The sequence below is a fragment of the Monosiga brevicollis genome, genomic scaffold (genome assembly GCF_000002865.3).
Source record: "Monosiga brevicollis MX1 MONBRscaffold_31 genomic scaffold, whole genome shotgun sequence".
NCBI classification, from domain to species: domain Eukaryota; class Choanoflagellata; order Craspedida; family Salpingoecidae; genus Monosiga; species Monosiga brevicollis.
This window is the reverse complement of record NW_001865068.1, coordinates 349,413-364,274: the sequence shown is the minus strand read 5'-3', so window position 1 is coordinate 364,274 and position 14,862 is coordinate 349,413. Positions and strand designations below refer to the sequence as shown.

Below are 14,862 nucleotides of genomic sequence, written 5' to 3'. Positions count from 1 at the left end.
TGGATGTGGCTTGATGATGGTTGTGTTTTTTCTTCGCTTTTATCTTCATCTCTGAGTTTGACGCTTATGTTCATACACTCTCTCGACTTCTCCATTTATCTCTCTCTCTCTCTCTCTCTCTCTCTCTGTTAGCTCCGCCCCCTTTGACTGGCGCAGTCAGTGGTAGTACGCCGACGCCGACGCCGACGCCGACGCTTGGTTCGTCTTCTTCCGTCGTCGCCGTTGCCTGGCTGTTCTTGTGAGGCTGGAGCTGGCGGGCCTTGGATGACCCGTCATCCTTCTTCTTCCTGGGTTGTGGCTGGAAAAGGTCATCCTGCGACGTGGGCTTTGCCTCTCCATCTCGCTCTCCCCCCCCAAAAGACAGCCGTGTCCGGGCTGGTCTTCACCGTGACCTCGGTGCCTGACTGCTCTGTTGCGGGCTGCTATATAGGAAGCTTGTTGTAGTGCCATCAGCAGGCGGCCGAATCTGGTAAACATGGGTAACGCTCAGTCTCTTGAGGCCGCTCTTGATGGCGTTGATCTCGGCACGGAGATTGATAGCTTCAACGTCAAATATGTTGGCTCCGTCCCCGTCAAGGCTGGAACCGGCAACGACGTGTGCCGTAACGCCGTGGAACGTCTCCGCTCGCTCCACCTCAAGGAAAAACCCATTCATCTCAAGGTATCCGTGCCTGCCCTCCCCCCTGCCTTCCCCTTTTTTGACGGCGACTTTGACCCACGCTGACTCAATCTTCTGCGACTGTCATCTGCATCGCCTGTTCTAGGTCACCACGCTTGGTTTGTATCTGATTGACGCCAAGACCTGCGACGTGGTCAAGGAGGTCAATATTGAAGAAGTCTCGTTTGTGGCTCAAGACGCTTACGATCAACAACTGGTAGGCATTTATCCCCTTGACGGCTTTTCATCTTCTTTTGTGCGCCCGCACTCACGCTGCCATTCCGTTGCGCCCATTCACACGAGCAGGTCTCTTTTTTTGAAAACGACAAGTCGATGCGTCTCATCACCTGTCACACAGTTCGTATCGCGCGCGATGGACATGCCATCCCCGTTGCCATCAACGAAGCCTTCAAAGCTCTCAAGGGGGAGATCACCGTCGAGCCCAAGCCAGGTGTGTGTGTGTGTGTGTGTGTGTGTGTGTGTGTGTGTGTGTTGCTGCGTTTTTGCTCGGCCACTCGCGCGTGTCGCCATTCTGCTTTCTCTCGCAAAGACATGCGCATTGCCTGCTCTCACATGCCCAACCCCTTGATCCCCGTCTGGTGCACACCCATTCTCTCAAAGGCAAGAGCAAGCGTCGCAAGTCCACGTCCAAGAAGGACGCTCTGAAACAATCGACCGCCAAGTCGACTACGCTGGAAAAGGGCAACCTGCAACAGTCCTACTCGGTCAAACTGATCGGCATTGTCAATGTCAGCAGTCCCAAGGGGGATGAAGTCATCTTGGAAGCTGCTTCCCGCATTCGCAAGCTTAACAGCAAACCCATGGAGGTCAACCTGAACATTTATGACAAGGCCTTTGCCCTGGAATCCTCAAAGCACGAGCTGCCCTTGCAGATCTGCCACATTCGCGAAATTAGCTTTGCCAAGCGCCTCGAGGACGATACACCCCCTCTTTTCACCTACATTATCCATGATCGTCGCCTGGATAAGATGAGCTGTACCGCGGTTACCCTGCCAGAGAATCTAGCAGACGATCAACCTTCCATTCGTCGCAGCATCGACGCCGCCCAAAAGGCCTTTGTGGCTGAAATCAAGGCCAAGGAACAAGAGAAGGCCATGCAAGCCATCCTCGACGGCCAGTCGGCTGAACAGGTCGATTCAAACAAACTCGCCAAGCAAGCTGACATGACAAGTGGTTCGTTCGTTCCCAGGCTATGGTGTACCCTGTTTACCACTTGTTGCCCTCTTTTTCCGTGACCTTGTTGTGATGATTTAGGTGCCATCATGGGCGTCTTTGAAGCCACCTACCTGGGCGCAATTGTCGTCGATCAACTCAAGGGCATCGACGTGGTGCAAAACGCGGCCAACCAGGCCCTCAAGCTCAAGGCTGCGCCTCAGGGCGTGTTTGTGCATGTTGCGACTGAGGGTATCAAGATTTTCGAATCCCTTTCCCACGAGGTCCGAGAGGCCTTGCTGTGCCGTTGTTCTACCCTCCCGTCGTACTGTGACGCTTGACCTCTGACTTTCCTGCTCTCTCACACACACTCTCTCCCTCTCTCTTCCACACACCGCGCTCATCGCTAGGTTCTGGGTGCCTTTGTCCTCAAGGACGTGAGCTTCACCACCGTCGTGGGCAAGCGCAAGGATCAATTCGCTTTCATCCAAAAGGATGATACGCTCAACCTTATCAATTGCCACGTCTTCCTCTGTGCGGGCGAGCGCGCATTTGACATTGCGACCGCCGTCAATGAGGCCTTCAAAGCCTTTGCCGAGGAACAGAAAAAGACGGGAGGCAATCCATTTATGCCCTATGGAGAGCGAGAGGCGCCACCGGATCACCTCTTTCACAAGCAGGTGCATCGCGTTGATCTCATCCCGCGCAAGGCCATCGGTGCCGGTCAATTTGGTCAGGTCTATCTCGCGGACCAAATTGTCAAGGACGGCGACGGCAAGGATGGTGGCAACCGTGTCAGTCGGGCCGTCAAGATGCTTCGTGGTGGTGCCTCCGCCGAGGATAAGACTGACTTTGAGTCCGAGGCCACCGTGATGCTTGAACTTGAGCATGAAAACCTGGTTCAGCTCATCGGTGTTTCCATGCAGCAGCGCCCTTGGCTCATGGTTCTCGAGTATCTGCAGTACGGTGATTTGCGCAACGTCCTCAAGGGTTGCGCCAGTAAAAACATTGAGCTCCAGTACGAGGACCAGCTCAACTTTGCCGTCCAAATTGCCAAGGGTATGGCTTACATCGCGGCCCAGGGCATGGTGCACATGGACCTTGCCGCGCGCAATTGCCTCGTCGCCGAAAACAATCTGGTGAAGGTGGCCGACTTTGGTCTCACACGCAAGATTCCTGAGGGCCAGGACTATTGGCAATCCAAGACGGTGATGAAGCTCCCCGTCAAATGGTGCGCCATTGAAGCCCTCGATGACCGCATTTTCTCCGAAAAATCAGATGTTTGGGTAGGTGTCACCGTTTTTCCCGCATCTGATGTTGATTCATCCACGACATCTCGACCTTGCGCTCCTGTCTGAACAGCCGTTGCCCTTGACTTCTTGTGGTTCCTGATTTTCACGTCATTTAGGCCTATGGTGTGGTTATGTGGGAAATCTCCAGCTACGGCGCCATGCCCTACGAAGACGTCAAGACGCAGGAGGTGCAGCGCCGTGTGCGTGAAGGATTGCGCTTGGAGCCCGTGCCCAATACAAACCCAGATTACTTTGCCCTTGCCAAGTCATGCTGGCGCCTCGACCGCCATGAGCGCCCATCCTTTGCCAACATGGCACAGGAATTGCAAACGTATCTGCGGAACAACAATGCCGCCGCCGTTCGTGACATCGGTGCAGCCCTCAAGAGCACGTCATGATCCTTCAAAGCCGCCGTTTCCCTTGATTAGAGTCCCAAGTGGCGATGCGAGTTATTGTCGTCCAAGTCGCTGCAGATTATGTTTCTTAAGCAGTGCGATCAGTGTGTGTTGGTGAGAGGCTCTGTATGATGTATTGCACGTCTTCCGATTCGTGCCCCTTGAGACCCCCTCCCCTCGCTCTCAAACCGGCTTCCCACCCTCCTCGCTTTATCGTTTCTTTGCTTCCTTCTGTGGTCCCCTTGCCTCTGTTACTCTTTTACGCCTTTATGCCCTTTTTGCTTCTGTTGAGTTTGTCAATATCGCCGGAGCATGCTCCTCTCAGTTTAGAATTTTGTTGACGTTGACGGGCCACCTCTTTGTTCAAACGACTGTGTCAAAATGGTTCAGTTGAGCGTGAGTGGGCGACAGTTACTCTCTTCGATTATGGCATTTACCAAGTGCGCTTTGCACAACTGTTGTCATTACGATTAGGCCAATTTAGTCGGAGCTATCCTCTTTGTCGATGGTCGGCCCGAAGGCCCGGGTGCTGCATCACTCTGCTTCGCTCGTTTTGCTCCAGGAACGGCATGTTCTTCCAACCACTGCACTTGTTGCATGACCTATCGGCACAAAGACAGGAAAAAGTAGACTAAATAAAAGGCTGGCAGCACACTCTTTCCACCCTTGGCTGTCCCCGCTCATCTTTGTTTTCCCTCAGTCCGATTCCGACTCTTAATTTCGGACTCTGATTCTGACTCTTCACATTCTTTTCGGTGCACACACGAAGCGTGTTTAACACACACGCACACACAGCGGAAAAGCCGTACCTCGTCCAGCGTATGCGCATTGAGCACGGGGTGCCTGTGAAACAATTGCTCGAGCACTTGGCGGCTTCTAGAGCGCTCGCCTGCCTGCTGAATGTGCTCCAGCAAAACGCGATTGGCCTCTCTATTTCGCGGAACGGGCCAGAGAAGAGCAGGGCATCACACAACACATTGACACAACAAAACAAAGGGGTGAGACTGCAGGGGATCAGCAACGCCGGTGCTTCCAATGTTCACGTGCCGACGACCGTACCGACTGAAGCTGGCTGAAGGCATATTGGTAGCGGGGTGGGAGGAAGAGATGAGGGTGGGTTCCAAACGACGTTTGGGCTGGCGGGGCCGCGGCGGGCTCGTTGCCCCCACCTCCGAGGTCAATGGCCAGCTGGCCGTGGCTTCACTTGAGGCAGACGCCGCGACTAGTGCTGCCGAGGAACCCGGATCGCGACTCGATGCAAACCGGCTAGCCTTCTCCTCCTCTCCATCAGCTCCAATGTGGGCAAAGTAGCGGTCAATCGTATGTTCGACATGCTTGTGGCTTCCTGCTGCAAACAATTCCCGATCGTGATGTTTCAGACCACCTGCCGCAAGGGCCATGAGCGATTCAGCGCCCGTCATGTCAATACTAGCATCAAAGTTTGAGCCGGTTCCTCCAGTTCCGGGAAGTGGTCGTGGGTAAAGCGAGGCGTTGAGCGTGGAAGCCTCGTCCAAGCGCGCTTTCAGAGCCCTTGGCTGCAATCGCTGTGCCGGTTCGGCCAGGGGAGGCGACTTGTTGGACACGGGCGAGGACTCATCAACCACATGGAAGGCTGGCGATGGATGTTCGACGGGCGAAGTAGGGCGATGTGACTTTGGCGTGGAGGGCTCAAATCGCAGCTGAAGTGTGTCACTTGTGGGCTCTGGACTCATGGGGCGCAGGCCACCTATGGATCGACTATTTGTGTGTGAAGCTGCGACGAGAAGGTCGATTCCTGCAGTTCGAAGGCCTTCTCCAAGCGCGGGTGGGGTGCCACTCTCGCGACGCGCACTTGCAAAGCTGGTGGCTTGACGTCGGGGCAAAGGGTCAGATGTTGCATGTCGACGAGGGACGGCTGGGCGGTGCGGTGGTGTTGTCAACCCAAAGCTGGGTTCCGCATCGAAAAGCGGGGGCAACTGATCAGGCAGGGCCGGTTCGTGGCTAGCGGCGGACAAAGCCGCGTGCTTGGCTGGCGGAGGCAAAGCGGAGCTATGCCGCCTTTTGTCAACCCGTGATGCCTCTGTTGCAACCAAATGAGCGTCAACCATCGCACGCGGCGCTTGGTGAGCAATGACAGAAGCCGGGCGCGATGGGGTAACGCGGCTGGTTGGAGAAGGGGATGCTGTGTTTGAAGATCTGCGGTGGCCAGGGCGAGGCGATGGCACGCTCAGGGGTTGGTTCGAGGTGCGCTGCTGACGCTCCAAAAAGCTCTGGCGCAGAGCCTGTGCAGCACGATCCTCAGCAGGTCCAAAAAGTTGGCGTTGCTTTAGCTGCTGTTTAGTAAACGGTTCCAGTTGTGTTTTGTAATTGACGTATTCGTGATCTTGACGGTCCGACTCAAAGCCATGTAGGTACTGACTGAGCCACTCTGCGTAAGGTGTACCTTTTAACGCGGCATGGAGGGGGTCATAGATGCACACATCCAGACCTGGGCGCCGAGGCCCCGCACGGAGTGTGCTGCGTGTTACGTCCTTGAGATCTCGCGCACGCTGACACCCACGTAAGGCAGCCTGGCAATCGCCGTTGTTTTGGATAAGCTGGATGGTGAAAAGCAAAAGCTCTTCCGGAGGCATGCGACGGGTGCTTTGATGTGCAAGGCGGCGACGGCGGTACATCAACTCTGGGAAGTTGAGGAGGCCCTCGAGCTCGACCATAACGGTCGTGACCAAACGATCTTGAACGATACGGCGGCGGCTCAACTCGCGCGCTACCTCACCACAGGCTTGGACGTCCGGCATTAACACGGCAACACGTGGTACAGCTTGCAAGGCGGGAATACTAAAAAGGCTGCGACCAAGCTGCACCAACGTTGGTGGGGCTTGATGGAAGGTCGAGGCAAGCCGCGCGAGTAGGCCAGCTGCAGCATCTAGTTGGGGCTGCTGACGGTGGCCATGGATGCTGGCACACAGGGCACATTGCTGGATGATGAGCATGAGAGTAGCTTCGAGTTGGGCTTTGAGTTGGCGCAGCTGCTCGCTGCTCACAGCACTTTGCCCCATCGGGCCATGATATTGTGTCCGTTTGAGAGCATCTCGATGCTCCTCAACCAATACGTTTATATTGGGCGCGCGCAGGGCCGGTGGTCTGTCCCGGTGGTGACGTTGGCTTCGTGGACCCGTGCGCGGCGCGGCGCTAGCCGTGCTCGGCGGGCACGGACTATTGTCCAAGTCTTCCACGTTCTCTAACCCCATCTCCAAACCTAGAAGACCCAGGTCCCAGTTGTTGACGGTGAACATGTTGAGGCTATCACGTGCAAGTGAGCGCTGCTCTTTGCGAGAGACCGTGTGTCGTGATTCCCGGCCCAGGCCACCGCGCTGCAGCTCTTGCATGGCATTGAAATCTTCATCATCGTCTGGTAGATCAGCGCCGGAAGTGAGATTTTGATACAGCTGGTCGGGCTCCAGCAGTCCTTCAAGGAGGCTCTGCGGGAGAGGACCAGGTCCCAGCACCTTTTCAAATTCCGTCAAGGGAACATCTGTCAGGTTGAGTTGCGAGCGGGTGCGTAGTGACACATTATCAGGGGTAGAGGTGTGGTCAGGAAACGGGTATGCCAAGTGGTTGTCTGATGCCAGGGTCATGGTTTTGGCGCAGCGCGATCGCTCAGCCTCAGCGCGAGCATCATCCAAGGCCAGTTGCATTTCCTGTTGTTGACGATGTTGCTGCTGTTGCTGTTGTTCCAAAGACGCTCGTTGTTCACGGATGATGGCCTCTTGCTTCTGAATGACAGCTTGTTGCTCTCGGTGTTGCTGCTCCAACGCTGCCTGCTGATTTTGCTGTTCACCCTGACGCTGTCCAGACGAGGCCTGCTGGTGTGGTTGCTCAACGGCATTGTCTTTGAGCGCAGCCTGCGTAGGCGGCACGGGTACTGTCATGACAGGGTGCTGTCGCAAGTACGCAATGCCATCGTCTTCCTCCTCCTCATCCTCCTCATCCTCATCCTCATCGTCTTCATCATCATTGTCATCATCATCCGTGGTTTCTGGCTGGTTCTCGCCATCCCCTCCTTCTTCGGCCATGGAAATCGCCCGAGACCCTTGGGAGCCTGAGATTTCAAGGGTGGGGTGGGTGCAGACACGGGCATGTCAGGGGCGGCGGTTGCTTCGGAGGTTTTGAGACGCGTCAAATGTGCTTGCGATATACGCGAAGACGACATGAACATACCTGTGTGACTTTCGAACTCGCTATCACTCGTCACATCTGAAGACACACGTGTTGGGTCAAAGTCTTCATCGTCGTCATCAAGTTCGTCATCCAGCTCGAGATTCATCAGGCCACCCTGACCATTATCGTAGCGCGAGAGAACGGCATTGACAACATCTTCGGTGCGCTTCTCAGCCGCGATCGTGGCAGGCGCCACGAAGCTATTCGCCGTGGACAGGGGGATAGCCTCGCGGCTCTCAGAGCTCGCTGTGCTGACACGGGAGTTGCGCGCTAATGTGTTTTCAGCAGCGCGTCGACCTGTGTCAGAGGCTACCGCGGCCTTTGATGCTTGGGTGTTCTCATGGTGAGTCGAGGCGATGTTTTGCTGACGGCCCGCCACCTGCGATTCGGGGGCAGAATGCCCCTCGCGGCTGGTGTCATGGGCCACATTGGCATCGCCTGGCCCGGACTTTGCATCAACCTCATCAGGATAGCTGGCATTGCCACGGTCAGCGTCTTTGCTGCCCTTTTGCACATGGCCCTTCCTTGCGTCGCGTTCTTCATCAACGTCATCATCATCACCATCTTGGTCGTCTTGAGCCTCGTCGTCATCGTCATCGTCTTCGTCATCGTCTTCATCGTCTTCATCGTCTTCATCGTCTTCGTCGTCTTGATCCCAATCTTCATCCACCTCAAATGCATCATCGCTTTCATCTTCCACATCGTCATCGGCAAGACTGGCGAGCTGGGCCAGGGTGCTGTTGATGGGCAGCGGTTGGGAGTGGGGTGCCGAGCCTCCTGTGCGACTCATGTATTTGCTCCGGGTACAGACTTGGTGGGGTACATCTGTGATCAGATTGAACACAGAGCGTGGGGAAAGACGACTGTGAGCCTTAGCCACGCAGCTGAGGGCCACCACAAAAGCTGAAGGAGTTACCTGGTAGGCCACGGGCGATATGAAGAAGGTGTTGCTGGAATTGTTCGTTGCGACTGAGTAGTGTAGTTAGCGTGTTGAGGTTACGCTTGGACATGATCTGCGACATGATGAGGGACACCAGCACGGGTTGTGGTGAGACCTGGGTGGCAGGCAAACAGGGGCTGGGAATCGAGCTACAAAAAGGACGCACAGGTTGGTCTGTTGAGTGATCATTGCTGGTGGCTGCGATTGACGCTGCTGCCTGGGTTTGTGGCTGCGGCATGGCGCACGGCTCTGATGTGAGGCATGCACCATGTTGTTGCAAAGGCTGGGTGCCTTGGGTGCCTGGATCCTCATCCGAATGGTCGGGAGCTTGCGTGGAATGGGCTGGCGCCAGAGGCTGCGTTGTGTTGGAAGCATTACGCGCCGGCGTGGGGTGGCCGGCTGCCTGTGCGCTTGCGGGACCGGGTGCCTTGACTGGGTCAGAGCCCGTGTGTTCGGGGCCGGGAGTGGTGCTCATGCTTTCCGTGTGGTCGCTCATGGTCGTGGCCGGTGGAGTTGTGGCGTTGGGGGTGCCGGCACTGGGGCCATCAGCTATGAAATTGCAGTGGTCCAAGTGAGCGCGAAGAGCTGCGAGAGTTCAGAGTGGTGAGTGAGCTTGCGGTGATGAAAAGACAACGATACCTGAGGGAGACGGCGTTGCTTTGCTTTGCGCGCAGACCTGTTGCGTTCAGGGAAAAATCGCATGGGGTATCAGAATAAATATGCGGCGCATGGCCGGGTGAGCAAGACTGGAGTCAAGTCACAAAAAACGTTACCGTCTTGTTTGAGCTGCGGTGGCTTGGGCTTGGGCTTGAGCTGGGACTCGGCTGTGGGCTGGCAGTCGCCAAAGGCCCTGAGACCACGCCCGCCATGACCCTCCTCGCCCCGGTCACGGGGCGTGCCGGCACACACGGGAAGCAAATTGCAGGGGAGAAGGCGGAACGTAATCTGCTTGACACGGCTTGCTCAGGTAGTCGTCAGCGCACGTTCGCCACGTGCGTAGGTGTGTGTGTGTGTGTACGTGCGTGCGAGTGTGGTTTACCAGGAAATGGGAAGACAGCCAGATAGAGGCACGGCTAGGGATATACAACAGATCGCGACCTCGTTTGCGCGCCCCCTTCCCATTCAAAAGAACCAGTTCGCGCGCCGAAAAGAGAGAGAGAGAAGAGAGAGAGCGAGAAGAGAAGAGAGAGAGAGAGAGAGAGAGAGAGAGAGAGAGAGAGAGAGACAGAGAGAGAGACAGAGAGAGAGACAGAGAGAGAGAGACAGAGACAGAGAGACAGAGAGACAGAGAGACAGAGAGACAGAGAGACAGAGAGACAGAGAGAGAGAGAGACAGAGAGACAGAGACGAGAGAGAGACAGAGAGACAGAGAGACAGAGAGAGAGACAGAGAGAGACAGAGTTTTGAGAGAGGGAGAGGGAGGCTATGTGGATACGTTGTAACGGTTATAGAGAAAGCGCGCGCCAAAAACAACGCGTTCCCGCCCCAACGGTCACGTCTCACTATATCACACTACACACTGCAGACGAACTCAGTGACCTGCATCCCTAACATTGTCAGAATGTCAGCTTTTCATTTGGGTGCAGTCATTCTTCTTGCTGTGTGTTGAACTGCACGTGTTGCACGCCTCTTGCTCTCTCTCTGATTTTTTTTTTTTTTTTTGCGCGCGCTGGGGGGATCAGGTCGGACCATCAGTGCCGACGGGACGAGAGCAAAGACGCGGTGTGAACGACTCGGCAGGATGCCAGCAGATACGGCTTCGGTGCTGGCCGGTGGCCAATGCCCAGTGATTCACAAAAGCAAGGATGCCGAGGTGAGTTGGCGTGTGAATTCATTGATAGCTGCTCGACGTCATGCTAGCACGCTCGTGCCACGTCGGTTCGGGTCCGGTGTCTTTTGCTAATGACGGTGTTGCTTCGTCTCTGCAGGGCGCCAAGTTGCCCGAGGCCAAGCCTGAGGGCCTGTTGGGTGGCAGCAAATGCCCCGTGATTCATAAGCAGCCCTCGCAGCAGTCTCGTGAAGAGCCCCCAGACACGCCAGACCGCCCCCTCGAGCTGGGCACACACACCTCGGCCACAGTGCGCCGAGTCGAGTCAAATAACCCGTTGGAGGTGGTGCCCGCCAGCGAAATTCCCGCTGCTGGTCGCGGCAACTCGGATGACGGCCAGTCCTGGCTCAACCCTTCAGCCAATCAGCTCTTCCGCGCGCTTCGACGCAAGGACAAGCCCATCGAGGTTGAGGATGCCCTCGCCGTCGCCGCTGTGCACGAGCTGTACGTTCCAAGCATGCCCATGCCCCTCATTGCCCACGCATGCATGCCTGTTTGTGATGAGCACCTCTCGTCGTTTGACCATGCCTAGGGTTACCGATTGGTCCTGGAAGGGCGTTATGGAATATGAAAACATGCACGAACGGTCTGTGCACCTTGGACTCCGCCCGCCCACGCGCGTGTACGACTTGGAATTTTCCAATCCGCGTGCTTCTCATTGCTTTCTTAACTTGGCCGCACTTGTAGCGCTTGTCCCAACCCGACTCTGGCACGATTTGAGGGCAAGGATGGCATCTATTCAATCAAGGCCCGCATCATGTCCGCCATTTTTGGGTGTGTCAGCTATGCCACAGGACACACAGCTCTTTCGATGACTTTCCGTCGACTTCAGACCCAGACCATCGCTCAGCTTATGCCATCTATCTTTGCTCATCTCGCCCCCCTTCCCCCTCTTGACGTTCTTCTCCTGTCGGTATATAGCGTGCGCCCCTTTGACCGTCATGACTGGACCGTTGATCGGTGCGGCAAAGAGGTACGCTACATCATTGACTATTATGCCGTCGACGATGGCATGGGTGATACAGACTACTTTGTGGATGCGCGGTACGTACCTTTGTGACGGTGGGCCAACGTGGATCTCGCCTTTGCCCTGGCCCTTCGATGTTGTGCTCTTTTAAAAGCCAGCAAGAACTTTTTTTTCCTCACGAGTATGCATTTTTTGATCGCAGTCCGGCTGGCCTTCAAGGCGTACCTGACCGCATGCGTCTGGCCTTTAGCAAGTGGCAAGCAGGCGAACGTTGGTGGTGGTAGTGACATCCCGATACTGAATTTGAAATTTACATTCGTCCAAATCAAACTTTCATTTTTTTTATTTCTCCTTTTTTTCTCCGTCATCCCGAGAATGAAGCTGTCAGCTTGCCAACACCGAGACGCGCGCCTTGAGCTACGGCACAGTTGTATATGCGGATTTGTTCGGAAGCTTTGTGACTGTGAAGCTTGATCATACTTGTTTGTTGCTTTTGTTTGGGTGGCGGTCGACGTCTGTGCAAGTGCTGGCGCCGAAGAAACACTGCCAAGACTTTGCTTCAACTTCAAAATTTTCATACGATTCTTTTGACATGGACATACGGATACGTAAAGCGCTTCCACGCGCAACACGACACGATAAACACGAATGCAGGTCGGCGTGAGGGTTCGCCAAACTTGGGGCGCCTGGCGCCGTATCCTGCTTATTCGTAGCCACTGCAATTGCAAACCAGGTGAGTCAGGAGGCGTCCCATCAAGCAAGACTACCGGAAGCCGCCTGCCATTGATGATGACAAGCTTGACGTACCGAACCATGGTAGCGATGGACCAGTCCGTTTCCATGGCCTTGGGCTCAAACATTTCCACACCTGCCGCAGTGATGACTGCAACTTCATACTGTAACCACCACAGAGCAGACGCACGCCCATTAGCTGGAGATCATCATCATGGGCCCCCCGTGTCAAGGCCACCAGGCAAGCACGAGTCATGGACACAACAGAGACAGGGCACCCCCGAGCACACCCAAGCCAATTCGATTTGAAGATTATTTCCTTGAGCACCGGGCCCAAGCGAGAAAACGTACTCGGTTGAGCGAGCGGGCGTCGCGGTAGAAAAGGACCTTGCAGCACTTTTCAATTTCGGCCACGGCCTGGTCACGGGTCAAGGGGCCATCGTTGCTCTCAAGCGCATTGCGCAGCAGCGGCAGGGCAATGTAGGCACCATAGCCAGTGGCAATCGTGTCCTCGGTAAAGGCCACGCCGACCTTGTCCGTGGTGCCCAGGAAGGGCTCGCCGTCCTGAACACCGGCCACGACAAACGAGTTCCACAGAGGATTCATGCGGGACCGCCTGTTGTACAAAACGCGCGTCAAGAAGGAGAAGATGGCTTTGGGCTTGATGGTGTGTTCATCGTCATACTCGCGGTTCTCAACCCTGCACCATCAAAAGCACCGGCCAACGGGGAAAGAAGGGAGGAAATTTACAACAAAAGTGCATGCGACAGTGGGAACGGAACGTGATGAGACAGCCAGAAGACCAAGATTTAACAGAGCGCTTGGAAACGGCCAGTGGGTCCGGCCGGGCAAGTGCCTGCATTGCACGAGGAAAGAGGGGTGCGGGTCGATGCTACGCACTCGAGTTCGTCCAGGGTGTCCTTCATGGAGTGAAAGTCGGCCACGTCGCCCGAAGCGCCCACGACTGTCTGGTTGCCGACAGACACCAGGCGGCGAATGTCGCGGAAACGAGCCAGGGACCCGTACGAGCCTATTCCAGACCAGACCAGACGAGACGCAGTCCAAGTGCAAAGGAAAGGGGGACGAGTGTCGTGAGGCCCAGGTGCGCGCGAGACAAGCGCCTGTTGTTGCAACTGATGTTCCCACATTCTCACACTGACTCTCAACACTCATCATAGCGAGGGGCCGGAAATATGAGGAGCAACGTACCGAGGGTATCAGCAGCAATGACCACGCCACCGTCAAACTTGATGGCAAGGACGGATGTACCCGTGACGATGGGGTTCCTGCTCGGCGCCGCCATTTTGGGCGAGTCGATTTATACCATCACCAATCAACACGTCAGCTTACACAAAAAAGTAAAGAGAAAGCAAAAAAAAAAAAAAAACTGTGCCCCGGAAGTGACCTACGTGGTGTGCTGGCGAGGGTCAGCGGGCGCAGCTGCCATCTTTGCCTCTCCCATGGGATAAAACCGACCCGGTGCCGGTCCATTGGACCAGAGAGGACCGGGCTGGAACGCTGCCGAATCGTCGCGGAAGCTCATCTTGACCGTCTCTGTGTGTGTATGTGTGTGTGTGTGTGTGTGTGAGTGTTCAGTGGTGTCGTCTCAAACGCATTTACGTCAGAGAGAAGAAAAATAAAAGGGGGAGCTGTGAGTGAGAGAGAGTCAGTGGAACCGAAACCGTTTAGAGAAGGAGGCATGTCCGATATTACAAAACGTCAGATTCAAGCCAAAATGCCATAGCGCAAAGAGAAATGACCTCAGCACCAAGCGCACTCAGAGAGACACTTGGGATACCAGCTACGGAACGCCAATGAAGTATTCACAACAGCAGTTGTACAAGGGTTTTATCACAAAAGACGAAAGCAGTGAACGTCACGCTTTCTTGGCGCCTCCACCCGTTGTCAGACATTTCGTGGTTCCACCCGCGTGCTCGAGTTTTTTTTTTATTTTTTCTTGTGTCCGGCCATTGTCGCGGTTCGACGGGGATCAACGACACGGGGGACCAAGGCTACGGACGGGACCGACGACTGCGGAGTGAAGGACAACGGTTGAACATGGCCGATGAATTTGAAGACGTGGATGAGGTCCTCGAGGCTGGGCCTCGTGTGATCAGCTTGGGACAGGAGACGGCCGCGGCCGAGGCGGCCGACTCGAGCTTGCCCCCAAGCGCAGCCCCTGCTGGCCCGCGCAGCGTCACATGGGCCGTTGCTGAGGCCTCGGCCCCACAGTCTGAGCAACCTGCGCCGCCCACTGATGAAGAGGCCTTTCCCTCGCTCTCCGGTGGGCCTGGCAGCAAGATGCCGGCGTCTACCCCGGCGTCTACCTCTGCGCCCGCGTGGCCCGCACGCACAGCCGCAGCCTCTGCATCGGTGACCAAGACCGCGGCGACCCGCCCAGCCGCATCGGCCAAAGCAACAGAGGGAACCCCAACATCCTCTTTGTCCTCCAAACAGGAGAAGAAGGCCGAGCCAGCTCGCCCTGTCATCAAGCCGAGCCGTACCGTTGAAACAGAGCGCGAGGCCTCGCACATTGCCGACATCCTCGTTGTTGATTCCGCAGGTTTTATCCGCAACGCGCCCTTGCAGCAACTGGCGGCCACCATCATCACCCTTCCTGATGTCGTAGCCGAGATCCGTGACGAAGCTACACGCCAGCGTCTAGCCGTTCTGCCCT

At 55.9% G+C, this 14,862-nt stretch overlaps 5 protein-coding genes across 5 annotated transcripts in view; 3 read left to right on the top strand and 2 right to left on the bottom strand.

The window, feature by feature from the left end:
• Positions 1-475: 475 nt before the first annotated feature.
• On the top strand, positions 476-3,521 carry MONBRDRAFT_29090 (uncharacterized protein; the record flags this gene model as incomplete). Its single annotated transcript, XM_001749555.1, has 7 exons — positions 476-661; positions 765-875; positions 965-1,109; positions 1,280-1,852; positions 1,934-2,115; positions 2,242-3,117; positions 3,240-3,521. The coding sequence occupies 7 exons, from the start codon at positions 476-478 to the stop codon at positions 3,519-3,521; spliced, it is 2,355 nt and encodes a 784-aa protein (XP_001749607.1).
• Positions 3,522-3,777: 256 nt separating this feature from the next.
• On the bottom strand, positions 3,778-10,203 carry MONBRDRAFT_29089 (uncharacterized protein; the record flags this gene model as incomplete). The annotated part of the gene is made up of 10 exons (XM_001749493.1): positions 3,778-3,889; positions 4,101-4,120; positions 4,328-4,448; positions 4,578-5,244; positions 5,350-7,599; positions 7,719-8,543; positions 8,635-9,207; positions 9,432-9,620; positions 9,791-10,081; positions 10,179-10,203. 10 exons carry the CDS (start codon positions 10,201-10,203, stop codon positions 3,778-3,780), a joined length of 5,073 nt encoding a protein of 1,690 aa, XP_001749545.1.
• Positions 10,204-10,399: 196 nt separating this feature from the next.
• MONBRDRAFT_38782 (uncharacterized protein) lies at positions 10,400-11,774 on the top strand (the record flags this gene model as incomplete). Its single annotated transcript, XM_001749554.1, has 6 exons — positions 10,400-10,471; positions 10,587-10,930; positions 11,019-11,072; positions 11,174-11,260; positions 11,408-11,530; positions 11,656-11,774. The coding sequence occupies 6 exons, from the start codon at positions 10,400-10,402 to the stop codon at positions 11,735-11,737; spliced, it is 762 nt and encodes a 253-aa protein (XP_001749606.1). The 3' UTR covers positions 11,738-11,774.
• A 382-nt stretch (positions 11,775-12,156) lies between these two features.
• Positions 12,157-13,488, bottom strand: MONBRDRAFT_11719 (uncharacterized protein; the record flags this gene model as incomplete). Its single annotated transcript, XM_001749492.1, has 5 exons — positions 12,157-12,169; positions 12,261-12,349; positions 12,537-12,885; positions 13,086-13,215; positions 13,395-13,488. The coding sequence occupies 5 exons, from the start codon at positions 13,486-13,488 to the stop codon at positions 12,157-12,159; spliced, it is 675 nt and encodes a 224-aa protein (XP_001749544.1).
• Positions 13,489-14,166: 678 nt separating this feature from the next.
• Positions 14,167-14,862, top strand: part of MONBRDRAFT_34185 (uncharacterized protein) — a 2,794-nt gene continuing 2,098 nt past the window's right edge. Inside the window, exon 1 of the mRNA XM_001749553.1 lies at positions 14,167-14,810. Within this exon, the coding sequence (XP_001749605.1) occupies positions 14,244-14,810 (567 nt within the window). The 5' untranslated portion in view covers positions 14,167-14,243. The remainder of the gene's footprint in view (positions 14,811-14,862) is intronic.